This window comes from Echiichthys vipera (assembly GCF_963691815.1).
Source record: "Echiichthys vipera genome assembly, chromosome: 2".
Lineage (NCBI taxonomy): Eukaryota > Metazoa > Chordata > Actinopteri > Perciformes > Trachinidae > Echiichthys > Echiichthys vipera.
The window spans coordinates 721,956-749,528 of record NC_139827.1 but is presented as its reverse complement, the minus strand read 5'-3'; the positions used below and the strand labels follow the sequence as shown (position 1 = coordinate 749,528).

General features: G+C 52.8%; 2 protein-coding genes across 5 annotated transcripts in view; one reads left to right on the top strand and one right to left on the bottom strand.

The window, feature by feature from the left end:
• The first annotated feature begins 151 nt into the window (after positions 1–151).
• Positions 152–15,890, top strand: LOC310960817 (NACHT, LRR and PYD domains-containing protein 12-like). Of its 3 annotated transcripts, none has more exons than XM_083932624.1 (14): positions 152–323; positions 425–482; positions 2,529–2,624; positions 2,711–2,764; positions 3,192–4,947; positions 5,866–6,039; positions 7,897–8,070; positions 8,212–8,382; positions 9,239–9,412; positions 9,521–9,691; positions 11,364–11,537; positions 12,532–12,702; positions 12,809–12,982; positions 14,289–15,890. In XM_083932624.1, the coding sequence occupies exons 2-14, from the start codon at positions 452–454 to the stop codon at positions 14,476–14,478; spliced, it is 3,510 nt and encodes a 1,169-aa protein (XP_083788750.1). In that variant the 5' UTR covers positions 152–323; positions 425–451; the 3' UTR covers positions 14,479–15,890. The 3 variants fall into 3 exon arrangements, with proteins under 3 accessions (XP_083788750.1, XP_083788749.1, XP_083788751.1); XM_083932623.1 differs by having other exon boundaries at positions 12,508–12,702; XM_083932625.1 differs by lacking the exons at positions 9,521–9,691; positions 11,364–11,537.
• A 5,124-nt stretch (positions 15,891–21,014) lies between these two features.
• The window catches only part of LOC310960901 (serine/threonine-protein kinase MARK1-like), a 15,444-nt gene continuing 8,885 nt past the window's right edge, over positions 21,015–27,573 (bottom strand). Inside the window, exons 9-18 of one of the 2 annotated variants that reach the window (XM_083932741.1) lie at positions 26,444–26,545; positions 25,543–25,662; positions 25,330–25,429; positions 24,452–24,564; positions 24,178–24,319; positions 23,969–24,102; positions 23,623–23,708; positions 23,402–23,551; positions 23,048–23,326; positions 21,015–21,768 (exon numbers count right to left, since the gene is read on the bottom strand). In XM_083932741.1, coding sequence (XP_083788867.1) covers positions 21,426–21,768; positions 23,048–23,326; positions 23,402–23,551; positions 23,623–23,708; positions 23,969–24,102; positions 24,178–24,319; positions 24,452–24,564; positions 25,330–25,429; positions 25,543–25,662; positions 26,444–26,545 — 1,569 coding nt within the window. In that variant the 3' untranslated portion in view covers positions 21,015–21,425. The remainder of the gene's footprint in view (positions 21,769–23,047; positions 23,327–23,401; positions 23,552–23,622; positions 23,709–23,968; positions 24,103–24,177; positions 24,320–24,451; positions 24,565–25,329; positions 25,430–25,542; positions 25,663–26,443; positions 26,546–27,573) is intronic. The other variant, XM_083932742.1, reaches the window with a different exon arrangement.

Genomic DNA, 27,573 nt, shown 5'->3' with positions numbered 1-27,573 from the left:
CGCAGCAGTGTGGGCGTGTCCGCACTGACGCAGCAGCGTGGGCGTGTCCACACTGACGCAGCAGCGTGGGCGTCAACACGACCCAGAACCACTTCCTGTGTCTGACGTCAGAGTCACAGTTGAGCTGAAGAGCAAGGGACCAGCTGCAGACCTGTAGCTGACCTCTCCTCTCCTCTCTCTTCCTCTCTTCTCTCACTCTTCTCCTCTCCTCTCTCTTCTCTCCTCTCTTCTCCTCTCTTCTCTCTTCCTCTCTCTCTTCTCCTCTTCCTCTCTTCTCCTCTCTTCTCCTCTCTTCTCTCTCTTCGTCCACAGGAGCAGAGCGAGTAAGTACAGGACGAAGCTTCCTGACATGAAGAAAGTGTATTTGTGGTGTTTCCGCTCCTCGTAACGTTTCCTGTGCTTGTTTCCTCTTTACTCCCTAAAGTGCGGCGAGCTGAGGAGGAGGTGCAGCATGGGGAACTGGTTGGCGTCGTTATGGCGTGGTAAGACGTGACTCCCCTTCCTGGTTAACCATCGCTGCTGTGTTTGTGTTCAGCTCAGTCTGAAGGACAGGAAACAGCTGGTAGGACTCAGCCCCGGGCTGCAGGGGGGACCCAAGACCTGCCCCCTCTCCTCCTGGTTGGAGTGAAATGAAGTTCTTATTCTTCTTTATATTATATTTAATATTTGCCGTCTTCCTGCTGCCTCCTCATCCGTGTGTCCGGGTTTTGGTGCAAACCTGCAGTTCCTGAAGCTGTGGCAGTACTGAGTCTCTGTGGAGCATGCAGACGTCCCTCCTCCGCCTGAAGGATAGATAGAGATGTTTGAGGAGGGGGTCGGAGGGACGCTGATTAGCTGCCACGCTCCCGTCAGTCTGCCCTGCAGCTGTGACTACTACGTAGTTTACCACCATGTGCGTCTGTGTGAATGAACCCGGACTCTGAAAACTGAGCTCTGAGGAAGACGCTGTAGAAATCTAAGCCATAATAATAATAATTAGATCTGGGGGGGCTCACCTCCACACACCGTCTGGATCTGGACCCGTACTCCTGGATAGGGGCTGGACCCTGGTCTTCTCTGGAGGGGCCCAGGGTGTGAGGGGCCGGGCGGGTGTGGGGCCCGGGGTGTGAGGGGCCCAGGGTGTGAGGGGCCCAGGGTGTGAGGGGCCGGGCGGGTGTGGGGAGACTCTCAAACCCCCGGCTGAGCGCCGCGGTGTTGGAGTTGACCCCGGTGGACCAGAGGGTGGCCTCCTTACGCCTGCGGGTGGTGGGGGGGGACTCTGACTGTTGTTGGTGCAGATGCAGCGAACAGCAGTTCAGAGTCTGGGGCCTTCTTGGAGACCCTGAATGGAGTCCTGCATGGGGCTCCAGTAGGGGACTCCAGAGTCCTGCTGGGAGACTTCAACGCCCACGTGGGCAACGATGGAGACACCTGGAGAGGCTGATTGGGAGGAACGGCCTCCCTGATCTAAACCCCAGCGTCTGGTGTTAGACTTGTGTGCTGGTCCTGGATCCTCTTTAACAAACACCATGTTGGAACAGAAGGAGGCTCAGAAGTGGACCTGGTTCCAGAGCACACTAGGCCAAAGGTCCAGGATCCAGTCTGTGATGGTCTCATCTGATCTGAGGCCGGATGTTTTGGACACTCGGGTGAAGAGAGGGGCAGAGCTGTCAGCTGATCACCATCTGGGGATGAGTGGGTCAGAGGACGGGGAAGGTTCTGGACAGACCGGGTAAACCCAAACCAGTAGTGCGGGTGAACTGGGACCGTCTGGAGGACCCTCAGTCCCTCAGTCCTGGTTCCTACCCTCACCTGTGGTCATGAAAGCTGGGTCAGGACCCAAAGAACCAGGTCCAGGTCAGGACCCAAAGAACCAGGTCCAGGTCAGGACCCAAAGAACCAGGTCCAGGTCCAAGCGTGTGAACTGTGTTTCCTCAGGAGGGGGTCTGGAGTCTCCCTTAGAGAGAGGGGGAGAAGTTCAGCATCCGTGAGGAACTCGGAGTAGAGCCGCTGCTCCTTTGTGTTGAAAGGAGCCAGTTGAGGTGGTTCAGGATCATCTGGTCTGGATGAACCCTGGGCGCCTCCCTAGGGAGGTGTTCCAGGCACGTCCAGCTGGGAGGAGGCCTCGGGGAAGACCCAGGACCAGGTGGAGAGATTAGACCTCCACACTGGCCTGGGAACGCCTCAGGATCCCCCAGTTAGAGCTGGTTAATGTGGCCCGAGAAAGGGAAGTTTGGGGTCCCCTGCTAAAGCTGCTGCCCCCGAGACCCGACCCCGGATAAGCGGATGAAGATGAGATGAGATGAGCTGAGATTTGCCCTTCAGAGACTACAAAGACGTATCTAATCAAACTGAATGAATCCGGCAGTAAAGACGCAGCCAGGTTGTTTTTTTCTGAGGTCACATTTTGAATTTTACCTCTTGTCCTTTTACACATTAACAAACATGTTTACCCTCTTAGTCTCAGTCAGTCCGTGTAAATGTGTCGTTCAGGTGCAGAAGAATCACGGCTCCTGATCATTCTGTCGCCTGTGTTTTCAAATCGTCAGGAAACACAACGGTCATCGCCCGGGATCGAAGCGTCGCCAACGTACCACAGTTTAAAGATGTGACAGTGGGAGGAAACCTGACCGTCCAAGTGTTTGGTAACGGAAATCTTTACTTACGTCTAACTGAGTAAACCTTTGATCAGTTTGTGTTTCTCCTCAAACGTCTCATGTTTGTATTTCAGCCACTTCTCCTCAGAGGACAGATCACAGTTATGACGTTTCTCACCCTGAAAACGGTAAAACACGTCTAAAGGCTTCAGAATATGAGATGATGAATAGATGTTTTACATAAGGAGATCTTGCTTCTGTAATAGAAACATAACAAGAGCTCATTATGATGAATGCAGATCTTGAAGCTGGTGATAACACATGTTAGCATAGTAGCGCACTAAATGGGCTGATCACAGCCTTCTGTACCTACGAGTAGAAGCAGCATCAGTTATACATCATTTTGGATTCATTCAGACATGCTTGCACTTAAATGAGCCCAACATCAGTCAAAGTAAATCTGGATCTGAGCAAGAACCATGACACACTCAAGTCTGGACCCTGGTTCTTGGTTTTGTCTGTTTGAGTTCACATCAAAACTCATGAATACAGTAAAACCGTATTTTCTAACTTGGTAGAATACATGAAAATAACCTGATTTCCTTCATCTTTCAGAAATCACCCAAAGGTGCCGAGAGGATCTAAAGTCTTACCTTCAAAACACAACAAAGAATCTGTTTCAGGGAACAAAGGAAGACGGATCATCGACGCCTTTAAACAACATCTACACGGAGCTTTACATCGTCGAAGGAGGCGGCGGGGAGGTTAACAGTGAACATGAAGTGATCCCACAGAAATGTAGGAGTGAGGAGAAGACGATCGAGCTCAACGACATCTTTAAACCTTCATCAGACGAGGAAAACCCTCCTCAGAGAGTCCTGACCAAGGGGATCCCCGGCATCGGGAAAACCGTCGCTGTGCAGAAGTTCACTCAGGACTGGGCAGCACAAGACGCCAACCAGGCTGTTCAGTTCCTGTTTCCAATCACCTTCAGGGACCTGAACTTAATAAAAGACGACCGCTGGAGTCTAATGACATTAATAGGTCACTATTTTGAGGAAGTGAAGGATTTGAAAACGTCAGATTACAGCGATTCAAGTGTTTTGTTCATCTTCGACGGCCTGGACGAAAGCCAGTTACCTCTGGACTTTGAGAACAACAAGATGTGCCGCAGCGTTACAAAGACCACAACAGTGGACGTCCTGCTAACAAACCTGATCGCAGGGCAACTGCTGCACAAAGCCTCAGTCTGGATCACAAGTAGACCAGCTGCAGCCGCGAAGATCCCTCCAGAACACTTCAACAGGGTGACGGAGGTGCGAGGCTTCAACGATGAGCAGAAGAAGATTTACTTCCAGAAGAAAGTCCGTGACGAGGACACGGCTCAGAAGATCTTCAGTCATCTTCAGTCGCTGAGGAGTCTGTACATCATGTGCCACATCCCGATCTTCTGCTTGATCTCAGCCACAGTTCTCCAGAGTCTCCTGACAGAAGCCAAACACAGTGATCTGCCCCAAACTGTGGCTGAGATGTACACACACTTCCTGATCATCCAGACGAAGCTGAAGCACCAGAAGCATTACCAGAGAGGTGAAGCCGACAAAGACGTGATCATGAAACTGGGAAAGCTGGCGTTCGAGCAGCTACAGAAGGGCAACATCATCTTCGATGTCAACGACCTGAAAAGTTGTGAAATTGATCTCGAACACGCTGCGGTTTATTCAGGAGTTTGCACGCAGATCTTAAAGAAACAAGACGGTCTTTACAAACAAGAGACTTACGCTTTCGTACATTTGAGTGTTCACGAGTTTCTCGCAGCTCTGTACGTGTTAGAGACTTTCTTAGGTAGTGGAGAAAACCTGCTCCTCAGCCAGACGAGTGTGAAAGTGGCGTCAAAGACGGGAGAACACCCCGTCCTCTTCCTCCTCCATAAGACTGCTGTGGACATGGCTTTGGTCAGCTATTACGGACAGTGGGACATGTTCCTGCGCTTCCTGCTCGGCCTGTCGCAGGACAAGAATCAGGAGCTTCTTCAGAAAATACTTGGACACAAAAGAAGACGCCCAGAAAGAAATGCAGACACGATCGCCTACATCCACAAGAAGATCGAGAAACTGTTCAACATTGACAAGAGCATCAACCTGTTCCACTGTTTGAATGAGTTGGGGGACCGGTCTCTGGTGGAGCAGGTCCGAAGGTACCAGCGCTCAGGAGACGTTGGTAAAATCTTACCTGCACATTGGTCGGCTCTGGCCTTTCTGCTGCTCGTCTCCAATGAAAACCTGGACGTGTTCGACCTGAAGAAATACTGCAGATCAGATGAAGTCCTGGAAAGGCTTCTGCCCGTCCTCAAAGCGTCAAAGACGGCTCTGTGAGTATCTGACCTCAGGAGAGCCAACAGCTCTGAATCCTCAAAGCAATTTCAGTCAAAACAACAACAATGTCTAAACCTCGGACAGAGAGGACAGATGGTTTGAAAGAGGAGTAAAAGAAGCATTTATGTAAAAGTAGAGAAACCATGGCTAACCAGAGGAGGAGGTCTGAGACTCCACTTCTCTCCAGTTTACAATGCTGCCCTTTCATCCCGTCATTCAACCTCAAAGAACAACTGTTCACAAACGTCCTCCTGTGACTCCAACCACTGTGGTTCAGACTCAATAGAGCACTAACCAAGTCCAGACCTACTTCCACCAACGACTGGACCAGGACCAGGACCAGGCTGGGACTGGACCAGCACTAACCAAGTCCAGACCTACTTCCACCAACCACTGGACCAGGACCAGGTTCAGGACCAGGCTGGGACTGGACCAGCACTAACAAAGTCCAGACCTACTTCCACCAACCACTGGACCAGGACCAGGACCAGGCTGGGACTGGACCAGCACTAACCAAGTCCAGACCTACTACCACCAACGACTGCCACTCTAATGACGGTCGTTGGCTCTTGGAGCACAAAGGGTTCCAGTGACATCATCGGCCTTGTGAGAGGTTAAAGACCTGGATCTCACACCAGTTAGTTGGACCAGTCCCAGCCTGGTCCTGGTCCTGGTCCAGTCCCAGCCTGGTCCTGGTCCTGGTCTTGGTCCTGGTCCTGGTCAGATGTGTACATGAACTGATGGTGAAACGTCTTCCTGACAAAGAACCAAGTCCAGTTGCTTTTGACTGAAACTGCTTTGAGGAGAACGACGACCTGTTGTAAGCCTGTGAATGTTCTCGTGTCCAGCTCTGAAGTTCTCAGGTTGTTGTTGTTTCCACATTGTAAACAGTCTTCCTGTGTTTTCCCCTCCAGGTTAAGTGACTGTAACTTGACAGTTATATGTTGCACACACATTTCATCAGTTCTCAGCTCCAAGTCTTCTGGTCTGGAGGAGTTGGACCTGAGCATAAACCCACTGCAGGACTTTGGCGTCAATCTGCTCTCTGGGGGTCTAAAAAGTCCCAACTGCAAACTCCAGAGACTCAGGTAAGAGCATCCAGGTGCACATGTGAGGGAATGAAGAACAGAACAGAGCTGTGGCAGAGATATTCTCTTTCCTTCATAGTTCAGTGAACATAGATGAGAGATTCCCTCAATGATGCAGTGATCATGTATCACTCCTAGACTGCGTACCCCGACCCCCCTTCTGCTGGAGGTTTGGATTCACTCTGCACGAGGGTCTGAAAAAGATCAGGTCCACGCCTCCTATCCTTCTTTTCTGGATCCAATCACCAAGCGGTCTTTTTTCACCTGGTGCGCTATTGGCTGGTTAAACCGGAAGACGACGGAGAAGCGTAGCAAGCAATTTTGTGTTTACATATTAAGTTCAACATGGCGGCCACTGAAGCGCAGCACCTGTAACCCGTGTACGCAGCTGTCGTCGCTGCAGTTTGAAATGATTTCAGTGGCAAGTTTTCCTTAGAAACCTGAGCAGAAACTTGCCCTGGAGCAGTTCCTCAAAAGAAAGGATGTATTTTCTTTACTGCCGACTGGTTTTGGTAAAGTTAGCCAAACGAATGAAGTACTTCATCCATGTCAGAGGCCTGATTGGTTGAAGGACTTTCCAACTGCCTGTCATTTGAACGACGCCCAACTCTTGTGAAAGGCAAATGACAGCAGACTTCCAGACCAACGTGCAATCGCAGATCGAACTTGGTCTGGCAATAGCGAGGTTATATCAACCCTGCAGGTTGGGATTGAAACTGTTCAGCTCCTCGTCCTCCTTGGAAAGTTAGAAAGTCAGCTACCAACCCGTGCTGTAGCTCCTGGTGCGACACCACTAAGCAAACACTCACGTTGACTGCTGTAGGAAAGCTTCCAGGCGGCTACACAGCTCAAAAGTTTGGTTCAGGACGTGAATTTTGATTATTAACCACCTTGTCTTACTATCAAAGGTAGACTGGGGAGTCTTGGGCAGTTAAGTTCCAGCAGACTATTCTGAGGACTACAGAGGAGCGGCCATTTTGAAATGCTGAACTGGCATTTATATTTGTTATTGTCGAGCCCCCCTCGGGGACCTTGCATGTCCCCAGGGCTGTTTTCCAGTCTTGGGATGTGTGCATGTATTGCTGCTGGAGCCGAGTACTTTAAAAAGGTGGTGGCCAGGGTGAGTTGGCTCCTGGATGATGGTGGAGGCCCTGACCCACCATCGGGTCCATGTGTTGTGCAAAAGGCACAACACATGGACATCCTGTACAGATGACACCCTTCCCACACATCCCCAGGACAGCATAAAGACATAAAGACAGCACACAGCCATAGCTAACGCCCTGTATCTGTGGGCCGACGGGAGGGGAGTGAAGTGTAGGTTCAGGAGTGGTCGGGGTCGCTGACTATCACATGTGTCGGGCGTTTGATAGCAAGTTCATTTGCTTCTGTGAGGGTGGGGGTGGTGATTATCTTGGCTGCTGTGTTTGAGATATGGAGGTATCTGTTTCTGCTGTGGACAGTGAGCAGGGGGAAGAGGCAGGGGGAACAGTACATAAGGAACGGTTGGATGATGCCTTATGTTGAGGAGTAAGAGTAGGCGGCGGTGGTTGGTGGTGGGGGCCACAGACAGTGATTTCAGTGTGTGTATAATGTAAAGTCTCTGGTGTCTCTCTCTCTCTCTCTGCTGCATTTTGGCTTTAAAATAAGATGTTGAGCCCCTTGACTTTGGCCCGGTCCTTCTGCTTGCATGTCAGATGTGCAGGGTGTTCCAGGGGAAACCCTGGATCTAGTTTTTAAGTTTAGATCATTTCAATGTCAGCGGCAGCTCCAGACCCTGACCTGGGTCAGAGGTCAGGGTCTGGAGCAGCCAATGCAAGTCACCACATGCAAGTTAAAGCTTTGTGTCCCCAACAGATTGGCCAGCTGTGGGATTAAAGACAGTGGCTTTGCTGCACTGGCGTCCAGTCTGAAGTCAAACCCCGCCCACCTGAGGCTCCTGGATCTGGCGTGCAACGACCTCAGTGACATTGATTCAACAAAAGGTTTTGAGTTCTTGGCAGAGCCACTTTGTCGACTGGAGACACTGGAGTGAGTGTTGTGTCTGTTAACATTCAAACTCACCAGAACTCCTCGATTTAGATTACAAAGTATTATATTTAGTATTTATTTAATATTCAAACACTTGGAGCTGATCTGTGAACTGTTTTGTGTTTGAACGTCTCCTTACAGCCTGAATTGCTGCAGGTTAACAGCAGCCAGCTGTCAGTCCCTAATCTCCGCCCTCCGCAGCTCCTCTGCTCTCAGAGAGGTCGACCTGAGCTCCAACTTACTGATGAACCCGGGGCTGGAGCTGCTCTCTGATTGGCTGAGGGAACCCCAGTGCAGACTGAAGATACTGAGGTGAGACTTCTCACAGTAACTGCGTATAAAAGCGTGTTTTGTTCCGACCCACGACCGAGCCTGGTGCTCTTGGTCTGGACTAAGGGGAGCCGGACGAAGAACGGTTCACAAAGACAACATGGAGCCAGGCCCAGACAGAGGGCTCGCCGGGGAGAGCCTGGTGGCCGGGTTTACCACGATGCCCGGCCGTGACGTGGCACCTTCCCCCTCTCCGTCCTGTGGGCCCACCGCTCATAGGAGGAACCGCTGGGGTCGGGTGCGCTGCTACACCGGTAGCACGAGGAAGGAGCCGGAGCTTGTGAGGGAGGTGGAGCTCCCAGTTAGATCTGGGGGGGCTCACCTCCACACACAGTCTGGATCTGGACCCGTGCTCCTGGATAGGGGCTGGACCCTGGTCTTCTCTGGAGGGGCCCAGGGTGTGAGGGGCCGGGCGGGTGTGGGGAGACTCTCAAACCCCCGGCTGAGCGCCGCGGTGTTGGAGTTCACCCCGGTGGACCAGAGGGTGGCCTCCTTACGCCTGCGGGTGGTGGGGGGGGGACTCTGACTGTTGTTGGTGCAGATGCAGCGAACAGCAGTTCAGAGTCTGGGGCCTTCTTGGAGACCCTGAATGGAGTCCTGCATGGGGCTCCAGTAGGGGACTCCAGAGTCCTGCTGGGAGACTTCAACGCCCACGTGGGCAACGATGGAGACACCTGGAGAGGCTGATTGGGAGGAACGGCCTCCCTGATCTAAACCCCAGCGTCTGGTGTTAGACTTCTTCTGAGGAAACGTGTTCACAAATAATATCATTGATATAGTTTTAGATCATTTCAGTGCATGTTTCCATATGTAAGTCAAACGTTTTCTCCCCCAACAGATTGGTCAACTGTGTCTTTAACGAGAGTGGCTTTGCTGCACTGGCGTCCGGTCTGAAGTCAAACCCCGCCCTCCTGAGACTCCTGGATCTGACGTGTAATAACATTGAAGGCAGTGAATCCAAAAACAGCTTTGAGTTCTTGGCAGAGCCGAGCTGTCGAATGGAAACACTGATGTGAGTATTGTGTCCATTTTCACTCAAACTCACCAAAAGTCCTCTTCACATAAAGTTGGAGCACGAACCAAACTGATGTGAAAACTGCGTTTAAACGTCTCCTTACAGCCTGAATCGCTGCGGGTTAACAGCAGCCAGCTGTCAGTATTTGACCTCGGCCCTCAGCGGCTCCTCTGCTCTCAAAGAGCTCGACCTGAGCAACAACAGACTGACGGACCAGGGGGCGGAGCTGCTCTCTGATTGGCTCAGGAAACCCCAGTGTGAACTGAAGATACTGAGGTGAGACTTCTGACAGAGCTTTTCTTTGTTCTCTCGACACCTGTTCTGTAAACGATATCATTTTTCTGGCGTCCCTGTGGAGGTCGGGGGCATCGAACCGGAGCGGGCGATGTTCAAAGCTTCCACTGCTGAAGCTGCAGCGGTGAGCTGTGGCCTCAAGGTCTCAGGTGCCTCAAGGGGCGGGGACCCTGGACCACCGTGGTGGACCCCGGGGGTCAGGGGTCCCCCTGAAGAAGGAGGCCTTCAGGATCTGGTCTCCCAGAAGACTCCGGAGGTGGTTCTGAGGTCCCCACAGGTCTGAAGGGCTGCAGCCTCTGCTGGGTCAGAGGCAAAGCAGCGGGTGTGGGAGGAGTTCACACAAGTCCTGGAGAAGGACTTTGGGGGGCACCGAGGTGCTTCTGGACCACCATTCAGCACCTCAGGAGGGGGACAGAGAGCTGGAGGCTGATGGGGATCATCGTCAACATCTCTGACAGAAGTCACTGAGGAAGGAAACAAGTCCACAGAGGCAAAGCCCCAGGATCCATGAGCTGCATCCACACATGCTGAAAGCTCTGGGTCTGGAGGGGCCGTCCTGGTCCTGGTCCTGGTCCACACGTCTCTGACACACTGGTGGAAGTCTGGGACAGTGCCGAGGGAGTGGCAGACCGGGGTGGTGGTTCCTGTTCAGAAAGGGGGACCAGAGGGTGTGAGCCAGTTCCAGGGGGATCACACTCCTCAGCCTCCCTGGTGAAGTCGACTCCAAGGTGCTGGAAAGGAGGTTGGTCCTGTAGAACCTCAGACTGAAGAGGAACCAGGTGGATCCAGTCCTGGACCTGGACCAGGACCAGCTCTGCACTCTGCACTCTCAAGGATCCTGGAGGGGGTCTGGGAGTGTGCCCATCGGGTCTACATGTGCTTTGTGGATCTGGAGAAGGCACATGACCGGGTCCCTGGAGATACCCCTCAGTCCTGGTTCCTCCCCTCACCTGTGGTCATGAAAGCTGGGTCAGGACCCAAAGAACCAGGTCCAGGTCAGGTCCCAAAGAACCAGGTCCAGGTCAGGACCCAAAGAACCAGGTCCAGGTCAGGACCCAAAGAACCAGGTCCAGGTCAGGACCCAAAGAACCAGGTCCAGGTCAGGACCCAAAGAACCAGGTCCAGGTCAGGTCCCAAAGAACCAGGTCCAGGTCAGGACCCAAAGAACCAGGTCCAGGTCAGGACCCAAAGAACCAGGTCCAGGTCAGGACCCAAAGAACCAGGTCCAGGTCCAAGCGTGTGAAGTGTGTTTCCTCAGGAGGGGGTCTGGAGTCTCCCTTAGAGAGAGGGGGAGAAGTTCAGCATCCGTGAGGAACTCGGAGTAGAGCCGCTGCTCCTTTGTGTTGAAAGGAGCCAGTTGAGGTGGTTCAGGATCATCTGGTCTGGATGAACCCTGGGCGCCTCCCTAGGGAGGTGTTCCAGGCACGTCCAGCTGGGAGGAGGCCTCGGGGAAGACCCAGGACCAGGTGGAGAGGTTAGATCTCCACACTGCTGCCCCTGAGACCTGATCCAGGATCAGAGACTGGAGCTGCTGCCCCTGAGACCTGATCCAGGATCAGAAGATGAAGATGAGATGAGATAGTTTTGAATTACATACCCGTGTCAGTCAGACTCTGGGTGCACGGTATAAAACAAAACTGTTGTTTCTCCACAGACTCGCCGGCTGTGATCTCAAAGAGAGCGGCTGTGCTGCACTGGCGTCCAGTCTGAAGCTGAACCCTGCTCACCTGAGAGTCCTGGATCTGGCACGAATCGACCTCAGAGACGCTGATTTCAAAAACCTCTGTGAGTTCTTGAAAGAGCCACTTTGTCACCTGGAGACACTGAAGTGAGTATCTTGGACATATTCACCCTAACTCCCTTATAGTCCTCATTAGATCAACAAATATAATTATAGTTCTGTGTTTTATATTCAAACACCAGAGAAATCTGAACACTGTGTCTTAAAGTGGAACTCATCCCAGGGTCAAATAAGACCTCGAGACAGTTTTTCAGGTAACAACGATTAACGGAGATATTCTGTGAAGTCGCAGCACGTGGCTAACAGTGGTTAGCTCGGGGCAGCACGGTGAAGGCATTCAAAGGTCTTTTTTAACCACTAATGCTGCTGAAAATAACAGCAAACCTCTGCAGCAGCATGAGAAGAGTCCCCACACACACACACACACACACACACACACACACACACACACACACACACACACACACACACACACACACACACACACACACACACACACACACACACACACACACACACACACACACACACACACACACACACACACACACACACACACACACACACACACACACACACACACACACACACACACACACACACACACACACACACACACACACACACACACACACACACACACACACACACACACACACACACACACACGAGAAGAGTCCCTACACACACAACAAAGCACCAATGGGCTCCTTCCACTGTAATGGACTTTACTATGAGAGGAGCTGGTACAGGGGCCAGTAGGTAAGTCTTTAAAACACTCTTTAATAAACTCTGGCTTCACTAACTACGCTGATGACACTTTGTTGTGTGTGTAGGGACTCTTCTCATGTGTGTGTGTGTGTGTGTGTGTGTGTGTGTGTGTGTGTGTGTGTGTGTGGGACTCTTCTCATGCTGCTGCAGAGGTCTGCTGTTATTTTCAGCAGCATTAGTGGTTAAAAAAGACCTTTGAATGCCTTCACCGTACTGCCCCCAGCTAACCACTGTTAGCCACAAAGAAAATTGCTTCGATGGCTTATTTGATGATTTTACGGCGCAGTTACACTTGGACGTCTCCTTACAGCCTGAACCGCTGCGGGTTAACAGCAGCCAGCTGTCAGTGTTTGACCTCGGCCCTCAGCGGCTCCTCTGCTCTCAAAGAGCTCGACCTGAGCAACAACAGACTGACGGACCAGGGGGCGGAGCTGCTCTCTGATTGGCTCAGGAAACCCCAGTGTGAACTGAAGATACTGAGGTGAGACTTCTGAGAGTTACATTTACATCACACCCGTGTCAGTGAGACTCTGGGTCCGAGCTGCCCCTGCATGCACATGTAAGATAAAACTCTTGTTTCTGAACAGGCTGCTTGACTGTGATCTCAAAGAGAGCGGCTGTGCTGCACTGGTGTCCAGTCTGAAGCTGAACCCTGCTCACCTGAGAGTCCTGGATCTGGCACGAAACAACCTCGGAGACGTTGATTTCAAAAACCTCTGTGAGTTCTTGAAAGAGCCACTTTGTCACCTGGAGACACTGAAGTGAGTATCTTGGACATTATCATAACTCTAATGTGGCCGTACACACATAAGGACTCTGGACTCTTAGTCAGACTAAGACATCAAACCCCCGGTTCATCCAGGTCCTCAAACAAAGGACAAGTCCATTATGTAAAACTACACGTCGTGGTTGTTGAAAGGGTGTAGCTGCGGTTTAAGGTTACACTCTTCCAGTGCTGCTCCGATGCACTTAAGCCGATCACAGTCACAGTTTAACACCAGGTCAGTTAAACTTCTGCCCGTTTTTATTGGGAATCAAACAACAGGTGCAACAGAGAGGCAAACGCAAGACAACCCCAATGTTGCTCTCTCCTCCTCCTTGCTGCCCGACTCTTCTCTAGTTTGGTGTTCTGCTTGTGTCCTCGTCACCACTGGGAGCATGGGGTGGTACCTGCAGCCCGATCAGGATGCACAGGTAGTACAGCTCCTCTAGGATGGCACATCCATACGTGCAGCCATAGGAAGGTTTGCTGTGTCTACCAGCACGGTCTCAAGAGCATGGAGGAGATACCAGGAGAACTGGACCCAGCAGCAGGACTGGTCTCTGCTCCTTTGTGAGGAGCGACCGGAGGAGCACTTCCAGAACTCTACGAAATGACCTCCATCAAGCTGCGGCAGGAGGGCCCGACATCCTCTACTGAGACCTGTGCTCATAGTCCAGCATCCTGTAGCTCCATTAGCATTCAGAGAGAACACCACACCTGGTAAAGTCGACTCCAAGGTGCTGGAAAGGAGGTTCGTCCTGTAGAACCTCAGACTGAAGAGGAACAATGTGGATTCAGTCCTGGACGTGGACCAGGACCAGCTCTTCACCCTCAAGGATCCTGGAGAGAACACCACGATCAGCCGGTCCACGATCAGCCGGTCCACCACTGGCACCACATTCTCCTCCCAGATGAGAGCAGGTTCACTCTGGTGGTGGTGGATCAGTGATGGTCTGGGAAAGCATCATTGGAGCGTCACACAGACCTCCATGTCAGAGCCAACGGTATCCTGGCTCCTGTTAGGTACCAGATGAAATCCTCAGAGCGATCGTCAAACCTTACTCGGTTCCTCCACGATGTGCCAGAATAGTGAGATGTTGTCAGCATAGAAATGATAAAAGACGTATTTTAGAAAAGCAGACCCAGGTGGAAGCAAATATGACAATAGAATAAGACCTAAGATGGAGCCTTGGGGTGCACCACAGGACACAGACGAGGAAAGAAGTGTGTAACACACCCCTGACCCCTGACCCCTGTGTTTGTTTTACTGTGACATTAAACCAGTGTTTCCTTTCCTCTCTCAGGTTGTCCCAGTGCACAGAGGTCAGCTGTGGGTATCTGGCGTCGGCTCTGAGGTCAAACCCGTCCCACCTCAGGGAGCTGGAGCTGAGTGTGAGCGATCCAGGAGAAGCCGGTCTGAAGATGCTCTCTGGTTTACAGAAGGACAGCGCGTACAGACTGCAGACCCTGACGGTGATGAAGGATCGTTTTTGAACATGAAACGGACGAGAGCGAACAGACGGCAACGGGTCTTTTTGTTCCTTCGGTCTGGACCCGATGAGCTGATCTACAGGTGTGAAGGTGACCCTGGATGCAGTCAGAGGGACTCAGAGCACCCGTCACCCGTCACCAGCTGAGCGGCGGATCACTCGCCTCTGCGTGACTTTACCAACTACAGTGAATCACCTTTTGGGGAATGAGGGGAGTGAGATCTTTAGACCTGAAATAACAGGTTTGTTTGACCACTAGGGGGCAGCAGAGACAACGTGTGACACAACACATCACCTTTAAAGGGACACTTCACCCATGTGCATTCAGCTTTGGCTTCGACGGGACTTCCCCTGGTGCGTGGGCCGCAACCTGCAGAGACTCTGCGCGTCCATGTGTGCAGTCGGACACGGAAGAAGGGGAGTTTGAAGATCTGGCGCTTGTCCGTGGCGTCCTTTAGGAGCCGTGACAGAGCGAGGAGCAGCCGGAGCTGGTGGAGGAGCAGGAGGCGGCTGCTGCAGATGCTAACGAGGCTGCAGAGCCGCCCGGGCCTGAACCACCAAACACAGAATTTCAAAGATGGAAATTTCCTCTGGAAAGGTCAGAGTCAGACGAGGACGCGGTTTGTGTTGTGGAGCATCAAAGTTTCGCTGGACAGCGGCGTTCTGGACACATATCTCAGAATCAGGTGAACTGGAAACGCCAGCCAGGGCCAGAAGCACGAACGGACGTCTGACTTCTGTGCACGTTGTCGGGTCGAGTGTGGTGATTTCCTCCTCTACATGTAAAGTGTCCTGAGATCACTTTGGTTGTTGTGACCCGGTGGTAAAACCCGAAATGTTTGAGTTCTTAAAAACACGGCAAATGTAAAGTTTATGTGTTGTCTTATTTTGAAAGGTTCTTTTCTATGTCAAAAACTAGGTGTTAAAACTGTGAAGGCTTGAGTCGGAGCTAAAACACGGTCACTAGGGGGCAGCACTTACCCCGGGGACGTGCATCATGGTCGTAGTGTTGTTTCTTGCGTGGACCGCGGAGAGAGTTCAGTCAGGAGACGGTGATTTGATGCTTCTGTGTGAAGAAGGAGGTAAAAAACTCATATTCTGTTAGATATCGCTGTTTAAAACCCTTATTTAAAGTTACCTGTGGATGTTTGTTATGATGATTTCGTTTACCTTTGGTATTTGTGGATTTTGGGCGCGAGTCACCGACGCTGTTATAAACTGTTCAACGTCATAAACACGCCAGCAGGTGGAACGCCACGCGGTGTGAGTTTTACTGTGAGAAATGTGTTAAACCAAAGTTCTTCTGTCTCCAGACAAAGAAGAAGAAGAGCCGCACGGCGCTGAGTGACGTGTGTTTGGTTCATCATTGAGTGACCTGTTTGAAACTGTGGGGTTACAGAGTGTGTGTGTGTGTGTGTGTGTGTGTGTGTGTGTGTGTGTGTGTGTGTGTGTGTGTGTGTGTGTGAGCGACTGTGTTTTCTGTCTGTCGTCGTGGCAACTGTCGTATTTTGTTTTATGGTGTTTTATTTAAATTCTTTTCTTCTTGTAAACACACCCTCTGTTTCATTTATTAACCTTTATTTTAGCTCAATGCTAATTAGCTTAGCCTTAGCTATGCTAGTTATGTTAAGCTAGTCTGCTACCAGGGGCGAAAACATGACCCAGGAATTTAGTACCTGACTGGCCCACTCAGGGCGGCGGAGGATGGAGGTGGAGGATGGAGGTGGAGGATGGATGTGGATGATGGAGGTGGAGGATGTGGAGGTGGATGATGTGGAGGGGGATGAGGTCCAGCGGGCAGGGGTCAGACCTCGGCCCACAGCTCTTCAGGGAGACTCCAGGCTTCACCTTGTTGCTCCGGCTCAGCAGAAAAGCTCCAGGACGCCTGAGGGGCTGGTTCCTGTGCTGCAGAGAGACTTCAGCTGATGTGGAGCCGGGATAATCCAGGCCCCTGCAGGACCTGAGGAGAATCCAGGCCCCTGCAGGAGCCGGGGAGGATCCAGGCCCCTGCAGGAGCCGAGGAGAATCCAGGCCCCTGCAGGACCTGGGGAGAATCCAGGCCCCTGCAGGAGCCGGGGAGAATCCAGGCCCCTGCAGGACCTGAGGAGAATCCAGGCCCCTGCAGGACCTGGGGAGAATCCAGGCCCCTGCGGGAGCCGGGGAGAATCCAGGCCCCTGCAGGACCTGAGGAGGATCCAGGCCCCTGCAGGACCTGAGGAGGATCCAGGCCCCTGCAGGACCTGAGGAGGATCCAGGCCCCTGCAGGACCTGAGGAGGATCCAGGCCCCTGCAGGACCTGAGGAGGATCCAGGCCCCTGCAGGAGCCGGGGAGAATCCAGGCCCCTGCAGGAGCCGGGCCCCACGCTGCAGACGCCGGACGGGACTGAAGAGGGCGCTGTTTGCTCTTCAGTCGACCCGGGCAACAGAGAAGAGAAACTTAAACATCATAAAAGTGATGAAATGTGTGTGAACTGAAAAACCGAGTGAATAATTAAGATTATTAATATATTAATAAATAAATAAATTAATGATTCACCTCGTCTGCAGGTTAAGAGACAAAAGTCAGGTGACGTGAACGATGAAAAGTTCAATGAACTCAAAACACATTTGTTAGTTCAACAGGAAGTTTGTGGACTGGTTCTGGACTCACCTGGTCCTGGACTCGGCTGGAGTCCGGTCCTGGACTCAGCTGGTCCTGGACTCAGCTGGAGTCCGGTCCTGGACTCAGCTGGTCCTGGACTCACCTGATCCTGGACTCGCCTGGTCCTGGGCTGCAGTCGTGTCAGTGATCACAAAATGACTCTGAAACGTTTCATTGTTGTGGTTTTTATTTCACATGAACCATCAGGGCGACACCAGACCTCTGCTGCTCCCCTCTCAGTGACGAGCCCCCACGTGGTCCAGGGTCCAGGGACCAGGGTCCAGGGAGCTGAGGCAATGACCGCGTTCAAGTAAGAGGCTCAGATCTACAGTCTTTCCCTCGTGACGTCGGGGTCGCACCTCGTCCCCCTGGTTCCCTTCATAGATTTAAGTGCTACGACGTACAGTACAAAGGTTCTCCAGACCCGGACCGGACCGGACCGGACCTGGAGCCGGTCAGAGGCTCGGGTGATGAGTGGGACCAGAACTCAAATATACAGAAGCACTGTTCATGTCAGACACGTGGGGCGGTTCGTTCAGAGGGCGTTTACGTCTCTCCTCGAACCCACGGAGAGAAAGACTCGAACCCACGGAGACAAAGACTCGAACCCACGGAGACAAAGACTCGAACCCACGGAGAGAAAGACTCGAACCCACGGAGACAAAGACTCAAACCCACGGAGAGAAAGACTCGAACCCACGGAGAGAAAGCCTCGAACCCACGGAGAAAAAGACTCGAACCCACGGAGAGAAAGCCTCGAACCCACGGAGACAAAGACTCGAACCCACGGAGAGAAAGCCTCGAACCCACGGAGAAAAAGACTCGAACCCACGGAGAGAAAGACTCGAACCCACGGAGAGAAAGAGACTCGAACCCACGGAGACAAAGACTCGAACCCACGGAGACAAAGACTCGAACCCACGGAGACAAAGACTCGAACCCACGGAGAGAAAGACTCGAACCCACGGAGAGAAAGACTCGAACCCACAGAGAGAAAGACTCGAACCCACGGAGACAAAGACTCGAACCCACGGAGAGAAAGACTCGAACCCGCGGAGAAAAAGACTCGAACCCGCGGAGAAAAAGACTCGAACCCGCGGAGAGAAAGACTCGAAGCTACGGAGAAAAAGACTCGAACCCACGGAGACAAAGACTCGAACCCACGGAGAAAAAGACTCGAACCCACGGAGAAAAAGACTCGAACCCACGGAGACAAAGACTCGAACCCACGGAGACAAAGACTCAAACCCACGGAGAGAAAGACTCGAACCCACGGAGACAAAGACTCGAACCCACGGAGAGAAAGACGGAGACAAAGACTCGAACCCACGGAGAGAAAGACTCAAACCCACGGAGAGAAAGACTCGAACCCAGGAGAGAAGGACTCGAACCCACCGAGACAAAGACTCGAACCCACGGAGACAAAGACTCGAACCCACAGAGACAAAGACTCAAAGCCACGGAGAGAAAGACTCAAACCCAGGAGAGAAAGACTCGAACCCAGGAGACAAAGACTCGAACTCACAGAGAGAAAGACTCGAACCCACGGAGAGAAAGACTCGAACCCATGGAGAGAAAGACTCGAACCCATGGAGAGAAAGACTCGAACCCACGGAGAGAAAGACTCAAAGCCACGGAGAAAAAGACTCGAACCCAGGAGAGAAGGACTCGAACCCACGGAGACAAAGACTCGAACCCAGGAGAGAAAGACTCGAACCCACGGAGAGAAGGACTCGAACCCACGGAGAGAAAGACTCAAACCCACGGAGAAAAAGACTCGAACCCACGGAGACAAAGACTCGAACCCACAGAGACAAAGACTCGAACCCACGGAGAGAAAGACTCGAACCCGCGGAGAGAAAGACTCGAACCCACGGAGAGAGAGACTCGAACCCACGGAGAGAAAGACTCGAACCCGCGGAGAGAAAGACTCGAACCCACGGAGAGAGAGACTCGAACCCGCGGAGAGAAAGACTCGAACCCACGGAGAGAGAGACTCGAACCCACGGAGAGAAAGACTCGAACCCACAGAGAGAAAGACTCGAACCCACGGAGAAAAAGACTCGAACCCACAGAGAGAGAGACTCAAACCCACGGAGAGAAAGACTCGAACCCACGGAGAGAAAGACTCGATCGAAAGGAACGAGGTCACCTCACTTTGCAGGGTCGGACCTACCTCACCCCACCACAGATGCACGGGTATCGAACCCGCGGTGTTTGAAACCCCGGCCCGTCTCTATCAAGCTTCTTAGAGTCACCGTATTTTCCGCACTTTAAGTTGCACCTAAAAACCTTCACATGTCTCTAAAGCCGACAGTGCTCCTTATATATGGACCGATGATGAGCCACGTCCCTCTCGCCTCACTGCCGCCCCCTGCTGGCAGCTCCTGACCCCTGAGGACCCCTGAGGACCCCCGGGGACCCCTGAGGACCCCTGAGGACCCCCCTGCAGGTCTCTGAAACACCCTGGAGAGTAGGAGTCACTCTTAGACTTTAATAGCTTTTATTCTTACGTTTGAGAGTAGGACTAGAAAGGACTAGAAGTGTAAGATGAAACTCTAGATGAGACGCTAAATGAACACGGGCCCAGATCATCGGAAGCATCCGGACCTTGAAAGACATCGAGGACGTGGAAGAGTCTGAGGTCCATCATCGCTGGTTTCATCTACGGGCGACTCAAACGCCACGTTTGGAGCGGCGGGACACGATACGACGGTTCACCGGCTGCACCCGGGCACGCGGGGGGGGGGGGGGGGGGTGTTTTAAGGGACATCGCGCTACACTGATGCTGAACGCTCCACGCAGAGCAAACATAAGGATGTTGCGGCTGCGTGGGATCGATTCCCACTCGTGTGATTCAAACACATGTTAGAGCCACGCACGACATCACGCTCATGTTCACGTTTAGCGTTGATTTATTGTTGCTCATCAGAAGTGATATCTTTGATTGTTTGTGATGTCATTAATGTCTTTTAGTATTTATGATTTTATTGGGCTCTTATTTTGGCGTGCTACCAGAGGCTGCTGCTGCCGTGAAGCACGGTGTTGAGAGGTGTGGTAAGTTTAGCTGTGTGGGCGCTGGGCGGGGTCGTGATGAAGAGATCAGGGCGCGACACTTCTCTCACCGTAGCTAACGTCATCTTAGAGGCTCAGATCAGGCATCTTAGTGTGAGTGCAACCGTACCACGTCTAGGAGCGGCACGCTTGTCGTCCACGGCCCGTTTGGGAGAGGTGGGCTTTAGTAAAGCACGTTTGCACGTGTACGAGCACGAGCGTGGGCACGTGTACGAGCACGAGGCCTACGGCGGTTCTGAGGTCATTTCCTGTGCGCCTGTTGGGACGTAGAAAAAAGAAGGAGGGACCATGCGCGGACATTTCAAACAATGGCGGTGAAAGGTTCACGTTGGTGTGATGCGGAGGTGGAGTGTTTACTGCAGATTTGGTCGATGAAAAGATTCAAAAACAGTCGACAAGACGCACAAAAACTCCGAGGTCTACGGAAAGATCTGGAAACAAAGCCACGCATCGCCATGACGTCATCAATGCGTGTGACGTGTTACGGCGTGATGACGTATAGGCAGCAAGAAGCATTCTCCGAGGCCCAGGTAGTGTGAGTACAAACGGGCCTGGAGGGGGGGACAAGGACCCTAACGCACGGGGCACGGGACGGAGGCACAGTGGGAGGGCGCCCTGAGTGTCACAGATATGCACAATTCACTGCAGGTAGGAATTTATCAGCGTTTCTAAAGGAAAGACTGCGCCGCGTGTTTTGTGAAGCTCAGCACTTTCATGGTTCTATGAATGATTCTACGTCAGCTGTCGAAACGAGGCCCCGGGTGTTTGTGTAGAGGTGTCGTCTCAGTGACACCGTGACCCTGTGAGGAGGAGGTGGGTGTGATGTGCTTCAGCGCGTAGTCAAGGGAATCAAACACACATTTGAGAGGACAGATCAGTTCCAGGAGTCACTTTAATGTATTTCCAGGTGTTTCTGTGAGTGACACTCACCTCTGACATGTCCAGGGTTCAGGACTAACGTGGAGACCTGCAGAGAGTCGGAGCAGTTCTGTGAGACTCTGCGGTGCGTTCAAACCGCAGAGTCGGGCTCCAGCAGCAGGCGGTGCGTTCAGGGCCGCGTTAGCTCTGCTCCCTCTGAACACCTGCACCAGCTTCAGTGTTTCGGTTTGACTTTAGTGACAACATTAAATATGAAGTGTGGAGTAATAGTACGGGGAGTTCTCCGCGTCATACAGCAGTGAGCGAGGCGTCTGTGAGGAACAGAGAGGTACAGTCTTCCGTGACCCCGGCGGCGTTCACAGCCGCAGCTCGTTGGCCACTTTGGAGGCGATGTTCTTGAAGGCGATGGACGTCCCCGAGATCCTCTTAAAGCGCACGCCGTTGAGCGAGAGGCGGGGCAGCTTGCACACCTCCATCTCCCACTGGACCAGGCTGTCCTGCCGCGCGTCGCCGTGCACGCAGAACAGCGAGTAGCGCTCGCGCTGCTCGTAGTCACAGTTGTTGGCGTCCAGCACCCTCCGGATCTCCTTCATCATGTCCCCCGGCTCCATGGAGGACGTGGTCTTCATGCTCCAGGTGAAGCGCAGGGCGCGAGGCTTGGAGTCCCGCCCCTCCTCTCTGGGCTCACCCGATAAACTCCTGGAGGACAGAGAGGCAACAAACACAAAGACAAGGGTTCAGGAAGCTGCAGGGGGCTTCAGGAGGCTTCAGGAAGCTTCAGGAAGCTTCAGGAAGCTGCAGGAAGCTTCAGGAAGCTGCAGGAAGCTGCAGGAAGCTTCAGGAAGCTACAGGAAGTTTCAGGAAGCTGCAGGAAGCTACAGGAAGTTTCAGGAAGCTGCAGGAAGCTGCAGGAAGCTACAGGAAGCTACAGGAAGCTTCAGGAAGCTGCAGGAAGCTGCAGGAAGCTACAGGAAGCTTCAGGAAGCTACAGGAAGCTTCAGGAAGCTGCAGGAAGCTGCAGGAAGCTTCAGGAAGCTGCAGGAAGCTTCAGGAAGCTACAGGAAGCTTCAGGAAGCTACAGGAAGCTGCAGGAAGCTTCAGGAAGCTACAGGAAGCTTCAGGAAGCTGCAGGAGGCTTCAGGAAGCTACAGGAAGCTGCAGGGGGCTTCAGGAAGCTGCAGGAGGCTTCAGGAAGCTACAGGAAGCTTCAGGAAGCTTCAGGAAGCTTCAGGAAGCTACAGGAAGCTTCAGGAAGCTGCAGGAAGCTGCAGGAAGCTTCAGGAAGCTTCAGGAAGCTTCAGGAAGCTACAGGAAGCTTCAGGAAGCTACAGGAAGCTTCAGGAACCAGTGACAGGTCGACATCATTTCACTTTAGGAGAAACTTGTTGTAAAGTTCCCTTCGGTCTTTTTGTGTTCGTGTGCACGCCGAGGATCTGCAACACCTTTGCACAAGCACGTTAGCATAAGCACGTTAGCATGAGCACGTTAGCATGAGCACGACGGCGTCAAAACACGCCTCATGTTTCCATTCTTTTATAAATTTTATAATTCTGATGTTTGTTATTGTTCCTCCTGCCAGCAGGGGGCGCCATCACTGTGAGTGCAGCTGTGGTCAGGACACGATGGAAAATTTATGCTCAAGTTATAAATTCCTGTTTTATGGCGAAAGGCGTGATCACAGGTTACCAGCTAACGGTTGCTACAATGCTAACGGTGGTTTAGCCGTTTACTGCGTCTCTGCGTCCGACCTCACGGTGAGACCGGAGCAGAACCGCGATCATGGGACGGACCCTTAACCCTCCAGGAAACACAGCAGAAGAAGAAGAAGAGAAACATGAGACGTCTCCAGGAGTTTAATGGTCCTAAGCTGGCGTTGAGACGGAGACACGTTACGGGACGCCGGCGAGGGACACGTTATTCCGCTTCTGTTTCCATTTCAACTCTATTAAAGACTCAAATGAAAAAAGCTCGGACTGACCTTCGTACAAACTTGGAGGTGATTTTCCCGATGAGGGAGGTGGAGGTGCCGCGGCGGGGCGTGGCCAGGGATGCGCCCGTGTGCGTGGACAGGCTGGGCGAGGCCGGCGGGCCGTTGTAGGTGGCGGATCGTCGGTCTCGAAGCTGAGCGCCGTGGAAGGTGGAGCGGCTGGAGGAGCCGCGGGGGAAGCGGGTCCGGTCCGGCGTGGCGCCGCTGCTGCTGCTGGTGACGCTGAAGGCTGACGGTGATGATGGCGGCGGCGGCTGCTGCTGGGGGGAGCTGCGGCGGGCGGAGACGGCGGCGTTAACATAAAAGAATAAACGCTCCACTGAGACTCTGAACGGACTCACTCACCTCTGGTACTCTGCGTTGTCGTCGATGGGGGGCAGGCAGGACTTCATGGGGTGTCCCGACGCCGACATGGACTTGACGTGACGGGGGCGCGCCGAGGACACGGTTGACCCCGGCGATGGGGACGGGGACGCTGAAGGTACCTCAGGGAGACTGAAACAGACAGGGATCAGGTTCACGTTTGGAAACAACAGCAACGAAGAAACTCCCAGAATGCCTCTCACCTGCTGTCCTTCCCGTTGGGAACAGCGGCTGCGTGGCGTTCGGCGCTCGTCCTCTCGTGGACATACGTGTTCCTCCGCGTGATGTTCTGTAACACAATCGGCTTAATTAACGTGGACCTGGACCTGGACCTGGTTTAGACCTGGTGTCTGTATCTTGACCTGGTTTAGACCTGGTGTCTGTACCTGGACCTGGTTTAGACCTGGTGTCTGTATCTTGACCTGGTTTAGACCTGGTGTCTGGACCTGGACCTGGTTTAGACCTGGTGTCTGGACCTGGACCTGGTTTAGTCCTGGTGTCTGTACCTGGACCTGGACCTGGTTTGGACTAGAATCTGAGTCCTCTCACCCCTGAGGCGGTGGCGGACCTCCTGCGGTCTGGAGCTCCTGAGGGGGACGCCGGCTCGTCCTTCCTGTCGCTCTCCACGCTGTTGGCATGACAACGCTTGGTGTAGGAGACGGGCGGGGGGATAGAGGGCGCCACTGAGACGAGACAGATCTGCGGTTAAAACTCTGGTGTTTCCGGATCTTTCCAGCGACTCAGGATCAGAGACTCACCGTGGTCGCTGAAGCGCCGCTGCTTCTGACTGGACGAGGAGTTGCGAGGGTGTGCGGGCGACTGGCTGGAGCCGTTGAGGTCGCTGCTGGGTCGCGACCTTTGGACCAGGTTACCGCCGGACACCGACTCGCTGCCTTCACACTGGGGGAGAGGGTCAGAGCAGAGGATTCTGGGTAGAAGACTAGAGTGGAGCTAGGCTAACAGTGTTTGTGCTAAGCTAGGCTAACAGTGTTTGTGCTAAGCTAGGCTAAAGACGGTGGAGCTGTGACAAACCTCCGCAGCCTTCCGCCCCAGCAGCAGGTAAACCGCCGTCACCTCGTTGTATTTCCGACCCTCCAGCGCCGTCTTCACTTCCTCCTGAGGGAAGCCCATCGTCGCCATCAGCTCTGATTGGTCAGAAAACACGCCAACAACACTCAGCTTTGGTTACGGAACCCGCGTCTACCATATTCACCGCCGCAGCTCACTTTCCGTTCCTAAGGTTAGAGCGCCCTCCCACTGTGCCTCTGTCCCAGGTTAGAGCGCCCTCCCACTGTGCCTCCGTCCCGTGCCCCAGCACGTGTCACGGCTAAAGTCTGGTTCCTTTGACCAGTGTGAGTGCAACCGTACCACGTCTAGGAGCGGCACGCTTGCCGTCCACGGCCCGTTTGGGAGAGGTGGGCTTTAGTAAAGCACGTTTGCACGTGTACGAGCACGAGCGTGCGCACGTGTACGAGCACGAGGCCTACGGCGGTTCTGAGGTCATTTCCTGTGCGCCTGTTGGGACGTAGAAAAAAGAAGGAGGGACCATGCGCGGACATTTCAAACAATGGCGGTGAAAGGTTCACGTTGGTGTGATGCGGAGTGTGTGTGTGTGTGTGTGTGTGTGTGTGTGTGTGTGTGTGTGTGTGTGTGTGTGTGTGTGTGTGTGTGTGTGTAGGGACTCTTCTCATGCTGCTGCAGAGGTTTGCTGTTATTTTCAGCAGCATTAGTGGTTAAAAAAGACCTTTGAATGCCTTCACCGTGCTGCCCCGAGCTAACCACTGTTAGCCACGTCCGGCTGTTAGCATCTCGGGATTTTACAGCAGATTTACACTTTAAAGCTGCAGATACATTTTAAAATGTGTGTGTGTGTGCGTGTGTGTGTGCGTGTGTGTGTGTGTGTGTCTGACCGATGCGTTGGAGGTCGTTGAAGTCCTGCTCCGGCTCGTTGTACGTCTTCAGCTCCTTCTCGTCGTAGCCGACGTTCATCCATCGATCCTTCATGATTTGCTGAAACACGTTTATTTTTATTTACTTTTGAAACTTAGGAAAATAAAAACGAGAGGAAATAAACTGTAAACACAGAAACACGGGAGCACGGGAGCAGGACCGTCCGCTCTCACCTGCAGGCTGCCGCGCTTCCCCGGGTTCAGCACCAGCAGCTTCTTCAGCAGGTTCTCACAGTCGGTCGACATGTAGAAGGGAATCCTGTACTTCCCCCTGAGGACACGCTCCCTGAGCTCCTGCACACACACACACACACACACACGCAGAGACACACACAGAGACACACAGAGACACACACACACACACACACACACACACACACACACACACACACACACAGAGACACACACGCACGCACGCACACACACACGCACACGCACACACGCACGCAGAGACACACACACGCACACGCACACGCGCACGCACACGCACACACGCACACGCACACACACACGCACACACACACGCGCACGCACACACACACACGCACACAGAGACACACACACACACACACACACAGAGACACACACACACACACACAGAGACACACGCACAGAGAGACCCACACACACACGCACACACACACACACACAGAGACACACACACACACACACACACACACACACGCACACACGCACACACGCACACACACACACGCACACACACACGCGCACACACACACACGCACACACACGCGCACACACACACACACACACACGCACACGCAGAGACACACACACACACACACGCACACACACACGCACACAGAGACACACACACGCGCACACACACACACACACACACACACACACACACACACACACACACACACACACACACACACACACACACACACACACACACACACACACACACACACACACACACACACACACACACACACACACACACACACACACACACACACACACACACACACACACACACACACACACACACACATGGGGACCCTGTGGGGGACTCAGAGCATCGTGCATCATCACTGCGTGTCCTCACCTTGAGGTTCTGTCCGTCGAAGGGCAGCGAGCCGCTGACCAGCGTGTAGAGGATCACGCCCAGACTCCAGACGTCCACCTCGGGCCCGTCGTACTTCTTCCCCTGCAAACACGAACCAGGACGTTCAGAGTTCAGGTAACGTTTTAAACTACAGTCGGACTTCTTATTGTCAGGATCCAGGTCCTGTCGGCCCCTCCTCTCTGTCTGTGTCTGTGTCTCCTCTGTGTGTGTGTGTTGGTCCGGAGCAGGTCGGCGTGCCCCCCCCCTCCCCGCTGTATCTGATCACCTCCCTGAGTATAAGAAGCCGGGTGTGACGCACATGCGGCGCGGGACAGTTGTTCTCATTTACGTGGTGACTTCTCGTCGGTTGGCTCCTGTTTCTCGTCGTAGTGCTTCTCCCTCCGTGTTTAATTATTGTTTCTTTGCTTTTCTCCGTAGTTTCCTGAGATCCCGACTTTCCCTCTGTCCCCGTTCCTGTTCCCCTCGACCGTCTCGTCCGTATCTGTACTTTTCCCTGTAATTTTTTCCCTTTTGTTGTCATTATTAAATATATGTTTATTCCCGTACCCTGTGAAACTCACTCCTAACGGGGAAAACGAAACTGAAACTTCTCAGAGATCCATTTTTATTTAGTTTGAGAACAAAAAACAACTGAAACAGAAAGAAACAGAAACTGAACTTCTCTCTGTAGTTTGTTGAACTTTGCTCTGGTTCATTATTTGGACCCTTTGGACGATTACTTAAAAGACTTTTTTGGGCAGTTTTTTAAAGCTTTTATTGTGTAGGACAGACAGGAAATGGGGTGAGATGGAGAGGGGGCAGCAAAGGGCCGCAGGTCGGAGTCAAACCGGCGACTGCTCTCACCACTGAGCCACCGGCCGCCACTGGACAACTCTTCAAACACATGTTCAAACACATGTTCTGACGCCGAGTGCAGCTCATTGTGTGAAACACTGATTTAAAGTGAGTTTGATTATGGCTGTTTATTTTAGATGACCCCCCCCCCCGACCTGCTATCACTCCTGCAGATAAATATGTTTATTCTGTACGTTTGTTTTGTGTAATTGTATAAAAGATTCTGCGTACGACCGTAACTGCCTGATTCTTTACCGTATATTTGTCCCACACCG

Excerpts from the sequence above, each read along its gene's own strand:
- LOC310960817 (XM_083932623.1), top strand. The coding sequence starts at position 452 with ATGGGGAACTGGTTGGCGTCGTTATGGCGTG. Across the intron at positions 11,538-12,507 it reads TGTCACCTGGAGACACTGAA|TTACACTTGGACGTCTCCTT; the intron begins GTGAGTATCTTG and ends TTTACGGCGCAG. Across the intron at positions 12,983-14,288 it reads TGTCACCTGGAGACACTGAA|GTTGTCCCAGTGCACAGAGG; the intron begins GTGAGTATCTTG and ends TTCCTCTCTCAG.